General features: G+C 41.6%; 1 protein-coding gene across 1 annotated transcript in view; it reads left to right on the plus strand.

Moving 5' to 3' along the window:
- Nucleotides 1-2,556: 2,556 nt before the first annotated feature.
- EPG5 (ectopic P-granules autophagy protein 5 homolog (C. elegans)) overlaps nucleotides 2,557-17,279 on the plus strand; it is a 57,948-nt gene continuing 43,225 nt past the window's right edge. Inside the window, exons 1-11 of the mRNA XM_010005034.1 lie at nucleotides 2,557-2,580; nucleotides 4,540-5,478; nucleotides 7,650-7,893; nucleotides 8,722-8,858; nucleotides 9,446-9,553; nucleotides 10,583-10,656; nucleotides 12,099-12,207; nucleotides 12,733-12,847; nucleotides 13,693-13,843; nucleotides 14,790-14,945; nucleotides 15,275-15,432. Of these exons, the coding sequence (XP_010003336.1) occupies nucleotides 2,557-2,580; nucleotides 4,540-5,478; nucleotides 7,650-7,893; nucleotides 8,722-8,858; nucleotides 9,446-9,553; nucleotides 10,583-10,656; nucleotides 12,099-12,207; nucleotides 12,733-12,847; nucleotides 13,693-13,843; nucleotides 14,790-14,945; nucleotides 15,275-15,432 (2,215 nt within the window). The remainder of the gene's footprint in view (nucleotides 2,581-4,539; nucleotides 5,479-7,649; nucleotides 7,894-8,721; nucleotides 8,859-9,445; nucleotides 9,554-10,582; nucleotides 10,657-12,098; nucleotides 12,208-12,732; nucleotides 12,848-13,692; nucleotides 13,844-14,789; nucleotides 14,946-15,274; nucleotides 15,433-17,279) is intronic.

Below are 17,279 nucleotides of genomic sequence, written 5' to 3' on the forward strand. Positions count from 1 at the left end.
GTCTGTGTGTGTGTGTGTGTCTGTGTCTGTGTCTGTGTCTGTGTGTCTGTCTGTCTGTGTGTGTGTCTGTGTGTCTGTGTGTGTGTGTCTGTGTGTGTGTCTGTGTGTCTGTGTCTGTGTGTGTGTGTGTCTGTGTCTGTGTGTGTGTCTGTGTGTGTCTGTGTGTGTCTGTGTGTGTGTCTGCGTCTGTGTCTGTGTGTCTGTGTCTGTGTGTCTGTCTGTATCTGTGTGTGTCTGTGTCTCTCTGTGTGTGTGTCTCTGTCTGTGTGTGTCTGTGTGTGTGTCTGTGTGTCAGGAAAGAGGGGTGTTTGTGTGTATCTGTGTATATATATATATACACACATACATGTGTCTGTGCCTGCCTGTGTCAGGGAAGGGGTGTGTGTGTGGGTGTCTGTGTCTGTCTGTCTATATATGTATATATGTGTGTCTGTGTATATATATACACATATATGTGTGTCTGTGCCTGTCTGCGTCAGGGAAGAGGGGTGTGTGTGTGTGTGTATATATGTGTGTGTGTGTGTATATGTATGTGTGTGTTGTGTCTGTGCCTGTGTCAGGAAAGCGGGGTGTTTGTGTGTGTGTGTCTGTCTGTCTGTGTATATATGTGGGTCTGTGTGTATATATATACACATATATGTGTGTGTGTGCCCGCCTGCGTCAGGGAAGACGGGTGTGTGTGTCTGTATATATATGTGTGTGTGTCTCTGTGTATATATATGTGTGTGTATGTATATATGTATGTGTGTCTGTGCCTGTGTTAGGAAAGAGGGGTGTTTGTGTGTGTCTGTCTCTGTTTATATGTATATATGGCTGTCTGTGTATATATATACACATATATGTGTGTGTGTGCCTGCCTGTGTCAGGGAAGGGGGATGTGTGTGTTTGTCTGTCCGTTTGTGTCTATATATGTCTGTGTGTGTCTGTGTAAGGGAAGAGGTGGGTGTGTTAATGCTGGGGCTTTGGTCAAGGGGTTTAAGGGATTTGGCTCGTTTTTGGGGTTACTCTTTTTTGTTGTTTTTTTGTTTGGTCGGGTGGGTTTTTTTGGTTATTTGTTTGTCTGTTTGTTTCTAAAGCAGCCGAAAGGGTCCCTGCTCTGGGCGGTGTTTACATACGCGTTTGTTTTTCCTCCTCTTGCTGAAACCGGGTGGAGGGGGAGGGGGGGGCCGGGTTGTTTTTCTAAAAAGACTGCAGAATGTACCTTTCTGACGCGCTGGTAAGAAAGATTTAAGAGTACTTGGCAGCCAAGTGAAGGCGATGTGATAGTTCCTGGGGCTGTGAAAGGTTGTAAACAAGTTTTTTGTTCTTCCAGCCTGTGGCCTTTTGAGGTAGCTCTGTGTCACCAGGCAGCTGGAGTTGCCTCTGTGGTGAAGCATAGACCTTGTATGAGCATTCAGCAGTGTTTTAATGTGGTGTGGGGTGACAGTCTTGCTTCATAAGCATAGCTTTGCCTTTGAAATGCTTAAACACTAGGCCACACACAGCAGGCAACAGTGTTTGTTTTTTAGCAGTTGGTGATACGGTTGTTAAGTGTCACGGAGGCTGGAACTAGATAATCTTTAAGGACCTTTCCAGGCCAAACCATTCTGTGATTCTGTAATCCTGTGTGTGTTCCATGTTCGTGGTGTTGGTACCAACAGCTTTCTAGAGGCTTTGCTTTTCTTGCACCTGTGTTGTTGTCACTGCTTAGTGTGTCCTCTGAAAAGACAAAAAAAGATCAGTAGAAAAAAAATTGGCTTCATCCTGGCACGGACCATGATGGTTGTGCAGAATTGCAGTAGTTCATGGAAATGACCCAAGTGATCCAAAATGAAACATCTTGCCTCAGAGTTGACTCAAAGTGGAGATGCTTTTCCCTGAATGCTTAACCTCTGCATGTTGCAAACTGCACCAGGCAGAGCACAGGCCTTGTGGCAGTTACAGGCCTGAGAAAATAGATTAGTGGGTTAATTGGCTGCTAATTTGTAAAACAAGGGTTAGGTCCAAGTATCAGATGCAGCTGTGGTTCCTGAACATAAAGGCACCTAGAGAGTGGAGGGAAAAGCAGTCCCAGAAGATCGTGTCACTGGTTTTGTTGTGATTCAGCCGAACCTTAGGGCTGCTACTTGAGAGAATCAGTTCCCTGCAGGAAGGCAGTGAGTCAGGGTGAGCTGGTAGCTCCTTAGCCTGCTGTGTATGGTGACTCTGCTGCCTCTGGCCACCCCTTCCAGGTATAATTCACTGCCAAACAATTCCCTGGCCATGTCACATGTGAGGCTCCAGAATCCTGCAGCGTTACACATGACCTGCTCCTGATATTTGTGTTGCTATTATTATGCTCAGCTCCGTTAATAGGCAGGAGGGGCGTTTGAGGATGTGGTTTGGGATCCCGTCACATTGAGGACTTTTCCATTCCTGTGCCTCAGACACAGATAAAACAGTTTGAAACTGTGAAATTCTCATGGGGAGAAAGGCTGGCTCAGCTGTGGGGCTGCCAAGTAATGGAACAGGGCTCGGGGTTTTCTGAAATGCAAAGACAGAGAGTTGGCAATACCACTGAACCTGGATTGGGTGAGAATGACCCGAATGAACCTGGATCGGGTGAGAATGAGGCTGTGTGCATCTTGGTGGGTGTCCTTTCTTCACGGATGTGCTAGGAGGGTAGAATGGTTGGGCACAGGACAAGGCTAACGAGCAGCCATCACTTGGCTGAAGTGCTACACCTCCGAAGAGAGAACAGCAGGTTTTGCTTTCATTTTAGTTCAGAACCTGATTTCTCTCATCTTTTCTTGGATGAAATCTGAGGATTATGACATTTTTTGCTTTGGAAAGTGAGAGCTGAGAGGCACTTCATACATTTTAAAGAAACCAAATATTTTATCTAGCTGTAGTTCTTTGGGAGGAGTACAGCATGCTGCTGAAAGGTAAAAGTAGTTTCTCCTGTGTGAGGAGTATAAGAGGAAACTTGGAGATTGTGGAGGGGAGAGGACCAGGGAGTGTTGGTAATGTGCATGGAACAGTACACATTCAAAAATATGATCAAGTGATACAGTATCTTGTGGAAATTACTGACTCTGAGTTAATTGGCAGGAGATGTTTATTATAACCACAAGGCCTAGTTTAGAGAAATATGCTGACCTGTTTTTTACCTCTCACTGGTAGCTTTAGCTAGCCTTGGAGTGTCAGGAGTGTTTTGTGATCAGAAGTGTTTACAGCTTTTAGTATACTGGAAAACAGCCTGAAATCCAAGGCAGTGTGTAGCCATTTTATAAAGAAGCTGTGAGTATGTGTTTGGGCTAAAATTGGGTTTAAGACTCAGCTTAGCTAGGGCTTTGGTTTGAGCTGTTTTCATGTGTACTCTTTCATAAGGCAGAGTCATGTCAGATGTTTAGTCAAAGTATGTGATACTGTCAGCAGATTTCTAAAGGTATCATCATTTCCTCAGTCACGGAGGAGCACTGAGCTTTTCCTGATTGCAGTTGTGTTCTTTGTTGTGTTGTGTGGGTGATCAAAACTGGAGCCTTGTAACCAACTCTTCGCAGTTTCTCTTCTAGTAAACCAGTAGGCATACACTAACAATTTACAAACTGGCAAAATACTTCCCCAGCTTTTTGCTTTACAAATTGACAAAATCTTTCTTGACTTCCTTCCCAGCTTTATTTACTGTGCCTTGCTTTGTGCAGGAGGCTAAGCTACACTTTAGACTAGTTTTATGGGAACTATTTTCCTCCAGACTGTTACTAACTTGAAAGTGGATAATCTTATGGTCACTGCTAAGCTTTTCTACATCTCTAGTGTATAACACCTATTTAAAACAGGTGTTTCTGTATTTGTTCAGATTTTGCAGTTATTAGATAATGTAGCTAGGGGATGCGTTCCAGACTTTATTTGTTTTGAAAGTACTTTTAAAAAAATATTTTTCATGAAAATATTTCTGTAAAACTTAAAGCAAATCTCAGCATAACTTTTTGTAGTTTGGTAAAATCTAGTGGCTCTGTTTAGCATTCAAAGTCTTGTTATTTAGTTATTTTACACATTAATCACAGACTGGTTTGGATTGGTAAGGACCCTAAAGATGATCTAGATCCAGTCCCCCTGCATGGGCAGGGACACCTCCCACCAGCCCAGGCTGCTCCAAGCCCCATCCAACCTGCCCTTCAACACTGCCAGGGATGGGGCAGCCACAGCTTCTCTGGGCAACCTGGGCCAGGGTCTCAAAACCCTCACAGGAAAGAATTTCTTCCTAATGTCTAACCTAAGTCTCCCCTCTTCCAGCTTAAAACCATTACATCTTGGAGTGTCCTGGGACATTAAAGCTTTTTATGTAGAAAACAAGTGACCAAGAGAATAGATGCTGCTAGATAGTCTTCCAAGAGCAACTAAAGAACAAGGTTCTGTTTGATTCATTCGTTTTAACCTTTAAGTTCTAAAAATTGATGTGTTGAGAGGGGCTTTCTGAGTTGTAATGTTGACAACCACTAGCTTGGTGATGGTGGGATCTGGGATGCAGGGGGGAGAAATGCACCTTGTAGTGACACTGTGGTTTTTTTTTTCCCCTAGGAAAAAAAGAAAAAAAGTAGTGAGGAGTCCCGAATACAAGAGCCTGATGAAGTCTTCCTTCCTCCTGTGGCACAAGTGTCTTCTCTAGCCAGTAAAGAGCAAGTGGAGCATCCTGGAGAATTCACAGAGATTTGTCTCAGTGATGAAGCAGAGGGTGGAAAAGTTGCCAATGATGTGTGTGACACCCCCCAGAGCAATTTATCTTCAGCAAATGAAGGAGCTTCAACAGCAGCTCTAGAGCCTCCCATGAATGCAGAAGAGTTAAAAGCCAATCCTTCCCATGAGGAAAGTGAGGGGGATTTTGATAAAAGTGGAAAAAGCAAGTTGGACAAACCCGAGAGCCCTGTGGAGGCAGTTGCTAGTGGATCAGGAAACTCTGATTTACTGAGTAGTACCTTCCATTCCAGTACTGCTGGCTCGCAGACAGTGTTGGGCTTCTTACGGGACAAAGGAACTGAGAACTTACAGAGTGTTACAAGTCCTCTTGTCCGTTCTTCAGAGAAGCTTCCTCCTACTGTCTCACAGCTCCCTGAGAAATCCAAAACACATATTCAGCGTTCAGTGTTGAAACCAGTTTATCCAGACTTGTCAGCTGAATTGTCCTATGAGAGACCAACTGTAATAGCAGTTAAACCACTGCTGCACAATGAAAGGCTGTATCCAGAGCTCCCAGCTGAGCCAGAACTGGTGCCCTTTACCAGAGAACAACTGAAAATCTTCGAGCCATGTTCATGGCTAGAGAATGTTGACTCCTATGCTGAGGAATTTGAAAGTGTGGCTCATCAGGAGAGGCATGAATTTTATGAACTGCTCCTGAACTACATGCGCTGTAGGAAGCAGCTGTTGCTGGCTGAGGCAGAGCTGCAGGTGATGACGACAGACTGCCAAAATGTGAAGGGAAGGTTGTGGACTTTTAAAGAAGAACAGAAAACTGTGCAGGTGCTGTTGCTGAACCAGCTTTTGAACCTAAACTATTTCGCTGTAATTGCAGACATTGGTTTTACTTGCTGTGAAGTATTTAATATTTAAGCTGTTCTGTGCTGAAAGAGATGATTGCCTTTGCTTTCTGTCTTTCCACTAGTGCCCAGTACTTCAGAGTATCATCCTGCTGAGATGTAAGACAGTTTGTGGTTTGATTTTTAAACTCTGATGAGTGTAGGCTAGTGGGATCTCTTTGCAGTTGGTCAGAATGATCTGTGTGAAGCCAATTCTGCCTGTCTTGTTGGGTGAAGTTCATATCCCAGCACGGGATATGTGGTGGAGTAGGACTTGAGTGACTGTAGTGGTGATGTCCCATCTGGCTTGCTGCCTGAAGGGACAGTTTTCATTGACGTCATTCCTGAGCGTCCTGCTGTCAGAGGTGGCAGCTGCAGAGAAACTCTAGTCATGCTCCTGTGCAACCCTGTTGGTCAAAGCATGGGGAGGGTGTAGTTCCTCCACTTCCAGTAACTCTTACTCCATAACTGGTGCTGTTCTTTTAGCAGCTCTCAGGGTGGTCCTGGTACTCTGCATGATTTCTCTTTGCAAACCAGGGGGATCTGCAGAGCTGTTTGGTGCAGGCATGAGACAAATTTTCCCCCCATTCTTTTTCTGTGTAATTTTTTTTTGGAGCTGGATGTTACAGCGGGAGTGAATGAAATTGTCCCAGCAAACACATAATCAAAATTGTCCAAGGGTGCTAAGTACTTAAGAATGTGGTGGTTTTCACTGCTGTTCCTGTGAGTACAACGCCTCTCCTGCATTGTTTCTGAGCTGAGATGTTGAGAGAAATCTGCTGAACAGACCTGAATCTTTTGCATTTTCCTAGGCAATAACATTGAACCTCCCTGGACCCTCTGTTTTCTGTTGATTGCTTTCTACACAGAAGGAGATTTTGGCTTCACTCTTATGTCCCCACTGGGCATCATACAGTTGGCTAAGCTTGCCTCTTGCTTTATTCCATCCTGATTCCCTATATATTTATTGTATGTCCAGAGTAATTGTTATCTTTATACCAATTTAAAATTCCTATAGAATCAGAATTATTAAGGTTGGAAGGGACCTTAAAGATCACCAAGTTCCAACCCCCCTGCCATGAGCAGGGAACCACTAGACCAGGCTGCACAAAACCTCCTCCAACCTGGCCTTAAAAACCTCCAGGGATGGGGCATCAACAACCTCCCTGGGTAACCCATTTCAGTTCCTCCCCACCCTTACAGGGAAGAATTTCTTCCTAATATCTAACCTAAATCTCCCCTCTCTCAGTTTAAAACCATTACCCCTTGTGCTATCACTACCTTCGCTGATGAAAAGCCCCTCCCCAGCTTTCCTGGAGCCCCTTTCAAGTTCTGGAAGGTGCTCTAAGGTCTCTCCGCAGCCTTCTCTTCAGGTTGAACACCCAACTCTCTCAGCCTGTCTTCATAGGAGAGATGCTCCATGTCTTGGATCATCTTGTTGGCCCTTCTCTTACTCTACTGACTTAGGAAACACAGGGTTCCTTTCAAGTTAAGCTTCCCAAGTGCTGGCACTGAAGCGTGTTTCCTGGTTGCATAAAACAATAACATTATGTATTATGGTTTTCTTGGGCTGAAGAATTTGAGATAGGACAGAGGAGAACTGGCCTTAGTTTTTAATTCCAATTTGGGAAGAAGTTGAAGTACACTTAATTTCTGAAAATTTTAGATGTACAGTGTGGAAATTCTATAAATATTCAGTTCTGGGAGCTTAGGAAGATATCTATCTGCTTTCAGTACTCATTTTAGCTTTAAAATAGCAGATTCAAGTATTTCTGGAAATCGATAAACTGAGAACCAGTTGGGCTCACTAGGAGTAGAGAGACCTTATTTTGTTGACATGTGTCAGTGGTACATACAAATCAGTTCATGTCTGTTTCTAAATCTGAGTTTTTGAGGGTTTATAGAGTATTTTTTTTCACAAGTCAGGGATATGAATTTTCAGTAATCAGTGATGCTAAAAACTATGTAGAGTGTTCTGAAAGGTTTGTCTTTTCCACCTGTGAAGCCTTTTATGAAAGCTTTGAAGTCTGTTGAGGAGAGGATCATGTCTGTAAGCACACTTGTCCCCAGAAAAATGACAAAGCCACTTACATAAAATAATTACTTTCCTTTCAGGGAGTCTGTGCAGATCAGTGCAAAGTGACAGGTCACCATCGCTACCAGACAGTGGAGCTGAATGAAAACGTGTTGGGGGAACTCAAAAAGCTGTTTGAAGCCAAAACGGAGCATGTTCACCAGACACTGGCGCTGCACTCGTACACGTCGGTCTTGTCCCGGTTGCAAGTGGAGTCCTATGTCTACAGGTTGCTCAGCAGCTCGTCCCTGTTGAGATCAGTGGCTCTTCAGCATCAAGAACAAGGTGTGTTGCTGGACTAGACCCCTCTCCATCCTGTGCAGGGTGCCCAGCACCCTGTTCACCTGCAGTTCTGGAGCCTTGTGGTAGAATTTGTATACTGATACTCCTCTGATACTAAAACCTGCTGATAAGACTTTTTACTCATGGAAGGAACTCCGGTTCTCCTATGCCATTTGTCTGGAGAGTGGCAGCTGAATGCAGGAGTGCTACATTCTGTCTAGGTTGTATAGTGCCACTGGAATATAGAGGAACACTGGGTGAGATGGGATGCCCACATTCCAATCTTTTGTTGTCAAAGACAACATATAACATGGTCCCTTTTCCAAACTGATTACAGACAATTCTAAAACCAGGTGGATATTTTTTCCTGCTTTACTTCTTCGTGGAAGGCCATTTGAAATCTCACTGCTCTAGTACTTAGAAATCTTTTTCGTTTTCATCCTAGCTGTATTGAATATTTGGGTTTGTGCCAATATAATCTTTTAGCTAAAATATTCCTCCCCCTCCTGCCCTGGATACTTACCCTTCCTAGTCCACCTCCCAGATAGTTTATTTGCTTAGTAAGAGGTGGTTCTTACAAAGCTTATTTTGAGGGCATGCCTTTGTGTCAGAGCAGCTGTAATACATTCTTGTAACTAGCATCTAGTGCATAAGATAAAGTAAGATAAAATGAAGCACTCCAAATCAATGTTCTTCTCTGTCAGGTTTAGCAAGCATCTGTGTTGAAATTTCTTGGTATCTGTAGATATGGAGTGCAAGTTTTCTTTATAGCCTTAAAACTGCTACTTACACTACTGCTCTCAGACTGTTAATTCTGTTTTTAATTTACAGTTTCAAAGCAGTCCGAAAATACTTCTGCAGACTTGAGCCACTTGAAGGAATGTATCAGTGTCCTTTTCAGTTTCACTCGCAGAGTTATTGAAGATCCTCAGTTTTGGAGTGACCTTCTTATATGGCTGCAGAGACTGGTGAGGGAGTAAACATGGATATATTTGTTTGATCCAATATATGGAATGAATTTGGGAGTAATTTCTGAAAGTGACACTGCTTCTCTCACTGTCCCACATTTAATGATTTTTTTTGGGGGGAATTTGTTCTACTTGAGGAACAGAATCTATTACTGGATCTTTAGAACTAATTCCCTTGTCTAATGAAGTCAGTGGAGGTCAGGAGCATTAATGAGAACTGTCACCTGAGCAGCCAAGACTGCTCAGAATGGACTTACTACTCAATATTCATTATGCTTTTTCTTATTTTGATAGTAAAACTATTTTGACTTTTAATTTTTGAGAAAATTATTTTCTTGCTGATTTCTAGATAAATTAGTTTTTGATGCAATTGTGAAATAATTAACTTCATACACCAAAAAACAGTCTGTGGCTCATGAGCCAAGCAAGCAGACTTTTAAATGCTGTTCAGGTAACTTGCTCTGGAAACTGAGGTTTGTTAGGAAGCAAGGGAAGAGAAAGGAAAAAAGAAGTATTACTCTAGTTGGCAAGACTATAAAGGAATGAGCTTGAAATTGTTCACAGGATTGCAATATGCTTCCCTTTAGGTGTCAGTGTTGCAGAGAATTGGCTGCCCAGGTGACCATCTCTTCCTCTTCAACCACATCCTTCGGTGTCCAGCTGGGATCAGCGAGTGGGCTGTTCCATTCATTCAGGTGTGAATGTTTAATTCTCCACTGCCAGCAGGTTGGTGTGGGAGTGCGTTGGGTAGGAGAGGAGGGTCTTGTGCCTAGTTTATCCCTCATGACTGCCAAGTGTTTTCAGGTATGTAGAATCTTGATAATGCTTGAGGAGTTGGTCAATGGACGTGTATACCCATGCTAGCCCAGCCATGAGCAGGGAAATGCAGGTCATTCTTGGCTGGAGAGTCTGCATGAAGGGCAGTCAAGGGCTTGCAATGCCCCTCAGGTTCTGGGAGTGTTCTCCAAGAAAAGGGAGGAATATTTAGCTTGAAATAGCAGCTGTACGTGAGACAAGTGAGATTGGGGGCATCTCTGTAATGTGTAAGGGATGAGGAAGAACAATTTTTTTTTTGTACTGTATGTTGAAATGTGGTGGTTTCTCGGTGAAGTTTGTTAGTTAGGTAGTTTGAAGGGCAAGAAGTTTACTTTATATAGGTCAGAGGAAGTTCAAATGTCAAAAGGCACCAGGGCCTTAGTAAGAACAACTTTGCTTCTACAAGAGGAGATAATGTTGGAAATCTAGCTGTCAGAAAAGTGTTGCAATTATGTTAACAGAGAAAAACAAGCAATTAAATAAAGGATAGAACAGGGTCATAGAATAATTTAGGTTAGAAAAGACCCTGGTTATCATAGAGTCCAAGTGTTAGGACTGACGTGGAAGGATCTTAACTTACTCTCTGCTCAACATCCCAGTTCCCCTTGGTGCCCAGAAGTACACATGAAACAAAGAGAGAAGTTGTATTTTTTTAGAGCTTTTGATGGTTTGTTTTTTTTCATCCTTTAATTTCTATAAGTACCTCTTTTGGACAACTCCCAGTGTTTTGCCATAGTAATACTTTCCTGTAAGGTGTGGGTACTGTCTTTTATGGATACATTTTTAGTCTGAACAAAAAGTTAGTGAAAAATATGTAACTCAGAATTTTAATTTATCTGATTAAAACTAATTTACCCTTTTTTTACTTGTCTAAATCTACTTAGTTTTTTTTTTTAATTTACTTTCAGATCAAAGTCTTGGACAACCCATCGGGTGTCTTTCATTTCATGCAGTCTCTTGCCTTGCTTATGTCTCCTGTCAAGTGAGTATGAATATGTTTTTATAAATATGCTCTGATTGTTCAGGAGTAGGAAGCATGACAAAAGATCTACTTGCAAAACCCTGAAAGCTCATTGCAGGCAAAGTCACAAGCGGGCACAAGTAACAGAGTTATAGTTTAGCTCAAAGTCTTTTTACTCACTCATGTTTAAATACAGCCTTGGCAGTACATTCTCACACTGTGCACAGTTGGAGCTGCTTGCCTTCAGCTTCCAAACAGCTTGTGAAAGCTGTATGTTTTGTTTGTGTGCCTTCTGAAATAAAGTTCTTGCCTTGCATGATGGCCTGCTCATTGAACTGTCCCTGCAACAGAAGCTCTTCACTGAAGACTTTGTTAAGCTGGTGGATATGCTGGTTGTGCTGCTTCATTTTTTTCATCCTTTTTCCATGGTGCTTGCAGACATCAGTCATTAGTGAAAACTTACGTGCTTCAGATAAAGTATATGATTTGCTTTCCCCATGTCCACATTTAAAAGTGAAAGCTTCAAACTGCTGGTATTTGGTGTTGTTACTGTCTGTTTATTATAGGCTGTTCTTTTAAATGATTTTGTTTTTACATTTCCTGTCTAGAGCTGCTTGGGTAAACAAGTGTATCCTGAGGGCATGTATATTGCCAGTGCATCTTCATGCTTGTGTTTTGAACAAGGACTAATTCAAGATGTCTGGAGTGGTGCTCTCAATGATTAATAGTAGAAGGCAGAGCATCCATAATGGCTGTACTTTCTAATAAAAGAGCTGAAGCTTGCCTGTTACAGCTCTGCGTGTCAGGAACAAATTGAGTTCTGAATGTTATGTTTAACTTGATGGTCTGTGTCTGAACAAATACAGATTTATATGAAACAGAGTCTGAAACTAGTACCCCAGACTTAGAGTGGGCTAATACATGGAACTGGAGCTGGCTCGATTTCAGGCAGCTCTCTCCTGGACGGTCTTTACTTTTGGTAGCTCAGTGAACTGGAGACCTGACCTCTTACGTTGGTGTGGTGTCCAGCTAATGCAGCTGTGAAGGCTGTAGATGGAGCTGGCCTGCACTCAATCTGTTTGTTGTGGACTTGCCAGATGATAGCCTTGAATGGTGGTTGTACAGTACCTCTACTGAAATATGACTAGTTTTTTTTTGGTTTTTTTTTTAAGAAAGGATTTTTCTTATACATGGATAAGAATAGCTTTGTTTCTTGTGTATTTGAATGTCCTGGCTATACAGGGCTGATAGCAGTTTACGTTGTTCAAAATATTGCTGGAAGATAATTTACTGAATACAGGAGGTTGCTGTGAGTCTTGTAAGGCACCAGGTTATTTGACATAATTGTTAATTTCTGGTTCTTTTTTCTATTTTCTATTATCTACTCTTAACTGAAAGATTACTAAATTCAGAATCTTTAATTTTCTGGTTTTTTTTAAACTTGATTTTTTACTTTAAATCAGAAATCGGATGGACTTCATGTGCCATATGAAACCAAGTGAAAGGAAAAGTTCCTCTTCATCTGGGAAAGAATCTGGAAACTGGACCCTGGTAGATGAAGGAGGAGAAGAGGTAAAGCAAAGTTACTTTTTTTTTCCTTTTTTTCCTGTTTATCCTTTTGCTCAAGGTTATTGTAATGATTTTTGTGAAATGGAAGAAGGAAAGCTGGCTTGTTTGGTTAAAATGCATCATTTGAAACATATTTTTTTCACTCTCCTTGTTCTCCTATCTCCTTGATATGTAACTGTAGATAATGGTGTTTCCAGAGATGAGTACTAACAGATAGAAACAAAACTTACTTGAGCTATTGCATGCAAAAGTATCATGGAAATAGACATGTGCTTGGGTAGGTGCTTGCCTTCAGAAGCTCTGTTTGTCTGGGGCAGTGGTGCTTCTGCTCCTGTTTCCTAGTTGGTTAGGGCTTTTATAGAAACACACACAGGAAAGAAGTTCAGGAGAGTGTGTGTCTGTGGACAGTTCATTTGTATTTCTTTGGTTTTCCTCCTACAAGCAAACAAATTACTACAGTAGTGAAGCCCTTTTACTAGACATTTTGTTGGAAAGCTACTGAATGGGACTCTTTGTATTTATCTATAGGATGAGGATCCCGAAACAAGCTGGATTCTGCTTTTGGAAGATGATTTGATTGCTCTATTGTCACAGTTTCCATTTCATGAACTCTTTCAGCACTTCCTTGGCTTTAAGTCTGGAGGTAAATCAGCTTCTAAAGAGTTTATTTTGCTTAGGCTAATTGTATTATTGACTAAAACTGCTTTGAATGCTACTGCAGTAGGAGAACCTGAGTGAAGTGATGATGACCCACTGCAACAGCTCGTAGTCTGAACAGATCATAGAATCACAGGCTGGTTTGGGTTAGAGGGACCTTAAAGATCACCTAGTTCCAACCCCCTGCATGGACAGGGACACCTCCCACCAGCCCAGGTTGCTCCAAGCCCCATCCAACCTGCCCTTCAACACTGCCAGGGATGGGGCAGCCACAGCTTCTCTGGGCAACCTGGGCCAGGGTCTCACCACCCTCACAGCAAAGAATTTCCTCCTCATGTCTCACTTAAATCTCCCCTCTTCCAGTTTAATCCATTCCCTCTTGTCCTCTTGCCATATGCCCTGTACATGTGTGTGCCATGGGTATGAGGTAACTGAGAAACTTAGCACACTATTGGTGTGCAAAACATAGGGAGTCCTTTCCTGTAGTTTTGATCTGCTTGGTTGTGATACTCACACATCTGCTTTCACAACTGACTTTTCTCATTTGGAAGAGGCAAGAGCCATAACGTTACCATGATTTTTCTCCAAGTATTTATTTATTACTTATTTTGTTAAATCTCTGGACTAGTACATGAAGATAGCTGCTTGCTAGAGGTCTTATAGAGATCATTTATACTTTCATGCTTATCAAGTATTGATTGCTCATAAACAAAGCATCAACCTTAGGTCACTATGTAATGAACTGTTACTTTAAGTGCTTGTTAAGTTACTTAAAAAAATTCAGAATTCACAGTTCTTTTTGAGACTTACTTTTTACATTCTCTGTCTTAGGTGCTTATTTTCCTGAAAAAACAACTCCCCATGAGATGATGAAGATTTTTGCTTTTGCAAACTCCTTGGTGGAACTTCTGTCTGAAGGGTTAGAAACATTTAACAGAGCACGGTACCGACAGTTTGTGAAGCGAATTGGTCAGCTGATCAAGTAAGTGAGCTTTCTCTATGGTATTATTTAATCTTTTGCATACAGTCTGGTTTAAAGTTCAGAGCTTCAAAAGAAGCCCCAAACCTTCCACCAAGCATACAACAAAAATCCCCAAACAACTCAAATGGTTAGTTCTTTTGGTAGATTTTGCTCTGAGAGTTGGTCTGTTTGGGGTCAGCCATTCTGGGAATCAAGAGTCCCAGAGTCCTTGACTCTAAAGCTGCCTGTGAAGTGTAAAATTGCAGAATACAACTGCTATGGGTACAAAGGAGCTGGGTGAGCTTTGGAGCACAAGCCTCTGCCTCCCATCAGGGTTATTCATAGGTTTATCTCGCAAAGTCACTGAAATCTGGCAAACAGTTTCTCCAGTCACTCCTATTTACAACTAGTGTTACTGCTTTTTTTCCTTTGTTACCCAGAATTGCTTTAGGGTTTTTAATTTGCTCTTTGAAAATTGTCATATTGTTGCATAAAGTTTGCTCTGTATTTTTAAATCTCTTACGCTCATTTTATATGGCTTCTATGAGTGCATGTTCAGGGGGCATATAGTTAATTCAGAAACAAACCCTAAGTTTCTTTTTTATTGGAGCAGTTACTTTCTCAGTATTCCTCAGTATTTCTCAGTATTCCTGCATGATCTCTTTGTTTGGACTACCTCTTCCTACCCTAAGGTTCTAAAGTTTATACACAGACTGATTTGGTGTAACAGAATATCATGCACTGGTTGTTTGCAGAGCCAAGGAAAGACAACACAAGAATTTTAGACTAATGCTGTCTGAAAGGCAAAGGGAAATGCTATTTATACAGAAAACCTTGGAAACCAGAGGACAAAGGATTGAACATGTCTCCCTTGGCTAGGCTCTGATCAAGTTAAACTAGTTTGTCTTTTTATATGATGACGACATACTTAATGATCCTTCTTTGACTGGTGTGTTCTGCTGTCTAGGATGACGCTTTGTCATGTGAGTGACCACTGGGCGCAGTATGTTGGTGGCAGTAAACAATATGGATCAGTAGCACATCCCTACTCTGTGGAAAAACTGCAGCTGGAGTTTGATGAGCTGTTTTTTAGAGCTGTTCTTCATGTTTTGAAGGCGAAAAGGTAGGCTGTCCAATGTGGTTGAACTGTCTTCATCTTGGAGGGGGGAGCTGCAGTAGCTTTAAATATTTTATGGTTTAAACAAGACTACAGTATGCAGGATTTTTGAGTGTACTGGTGGTATTAAGATGGGGAGGAATTGTGCCTTGAGTTCTGGCATTTGGCAGAAGCCCTGGCAGCTTCGTCAGCTCAGAATGAGGTTAATTCGTGATGCTAAGACACATCCTCACGTTCCTAAATTTGTTATATGGCAGAAATGTCATCATATGTCTCCATTTCCAATGTTGGGATTTATCTGGGTGAAACTTTTTCTGCCTTTTCAACTCCAACAGGTTGGGAGTCTGGTTGTTCATGTCCGAAATGCCTTATGGAACCTTATCCAGCAACATGCTTTGGAGGCTCTTCTTCATCATGCACTGTGCAGAGAGCGAGCACCTGGAAAAGCTCTGCTCTGCTCTGCAGCCTGCTGACTGCAAGCAAAGACTCAAAGGTAGAATTCCTTTGCTCAGAACCAGTTCTTGTCAACTCAGCTACTGCCGTATCAGCAATGGGTTGTTTAGTTCCTTGCAGGTTTCATTGTTAAATACACCTTTAGCAGCATCATGACTGGCACAGAGGCCTCGGAAATGTTTTGAGCAGTTCACAAGCTAGTTTGACAGAATTCAAAGGAATTGTTGTAGCTACAGTCTTTAGAATTTTTTTTTTCTCAGACAGGGACTGCTGCTGGCTGCTTTGGAGAGCTGCAGAAAGCACCATGCAGTAGGTACTTCCTGTATTCTCTTAATATTAGAGTCCCATCTAGAGCTTCAATAGTATTCGGAGACTGAGATTTAAATCCTGAAATAAAGAATTTTGTACCACTGAAGTTTTTCTTCTGAGCTGTTGTCAACGGTTAAGCTGTTGATATTTGGATAAATACTCTAGTTGTCCTTTCCTCCCCCCTTCCTATATTTGTCTTCAGTGACTTGCACTATTGAAGATCTGCTTATCCTCCACAGCTGGAGATGCTTCCCTTATCCCAATCCGCCTTCTGATGCTTTTTTTGTCCTATATATACCTTTTATTTCTTAATTCTTCATGACTTCTGTGCTGTGTTGATTTCCACAGTGATGGCTTCAGCTATCGCAGTTATTTAGAGGCCAGCTGGAATACTACATTCCCATTGCTGCTGCCTTCATGGAAAATATTTCAGGACTTGATTGGCAGGGAGACAGGTAAACAAAGCAGCAACTCCCTACTTCATAGCCTCTTTGCTATCTTTGAGGAGAGCACATCTCATTCTGTTAGTTTTAGCTTTCAGCTGGAAGCCCAGATAGCTGTCACCACATCAAACAAGTATTTTGTTGGAGAAAGTAGAAAACAGAAATATTGAGAGGCTATGGAGTGTCTTGACTCTGAAAGCTCAAATAATGTTTAAGGCAATTTATGCAGGTTGGAAGAGGCATATGAAGACTGTAGCTGTGTATGCCTTATGAAGTGCTGATTAGCACTTGTCAGCCAAAACAACTGCTACACTGTTTCAGGAGGGATTTTCAATTTTTGTTTTTGCAAGAAATTTTTTACTTATCTCTAACAAGGAGAATGTAATATGTGGTGGGTTGCAGCTCTGGCAGTAACAAACACTTGTTTTGTTCAGGCTTTGTTTTGCTTCTAGCTAACTTTCATGTTTCAAAGTCCCTGGAATGCTGATGCAGGGTATTTTTATTCTCTTAATTCTCCTCAATGTGTTATGTGAACACAATACTATTTTTTACAAATGTCTAGACAGGGAATATCAACAGTTATTTCAGTGAAATCCATCTGATTTTCTAAAATAGCTTCTTTTTTACTGTGGTGACTTAATTTCCTGTAATTCATAGCTAGAAGACAATTACATTAAATACTTTTGGAAGAGGACCTTTTATATTGATTTCCCTTCCCTAATGACATTTGAGAAATGTTAAAGGTGATAAATCTACACGTGGTAGCAAGCCTTGGTAACTGATGGAAGCTTTAAAATTGCATATATAGAAGTGGGAGCATAGTCACTTTTAAGGAATAGGTAATGATAGCATAATAAAATGGAGTGCAGTGGTTGGAGCTGCATCTGGGCAATAGGAGCTACCAGATATAAAATACCCTCCTGGGGAAATACAGAAAGTCTGGTTACTTAATGTATTCTTGAGCAGACAAAATGTTAATTTATGGTGGAATACACGTTTTCAAAGACAAGCAATGACCTAGTAGCTTCTTTATGTTGGATACTTGTGTGAGTACAAATGTGTGTTCTCTGTAATTCTATGAATATAGAACTGGCAGTTTTGTCTTTACTTCCATTGCAGTTGGCAATGAGAACCT

This window comes from Chaetura pelagica, unplaced genomic scaffold, assembly GCF_000747805.2.
Source record: "Chaetura pelagica isolate M959 unplaced genomic scaffold, ChaPel_1.0 scaffold121, whole genome shotgun sequence".
Lineage (NCBI taxonomy): Eukaryota > Metazoa > Chordata > Aves > Apodiformes > Apodidae > Chaetura > Chaetura pelagica.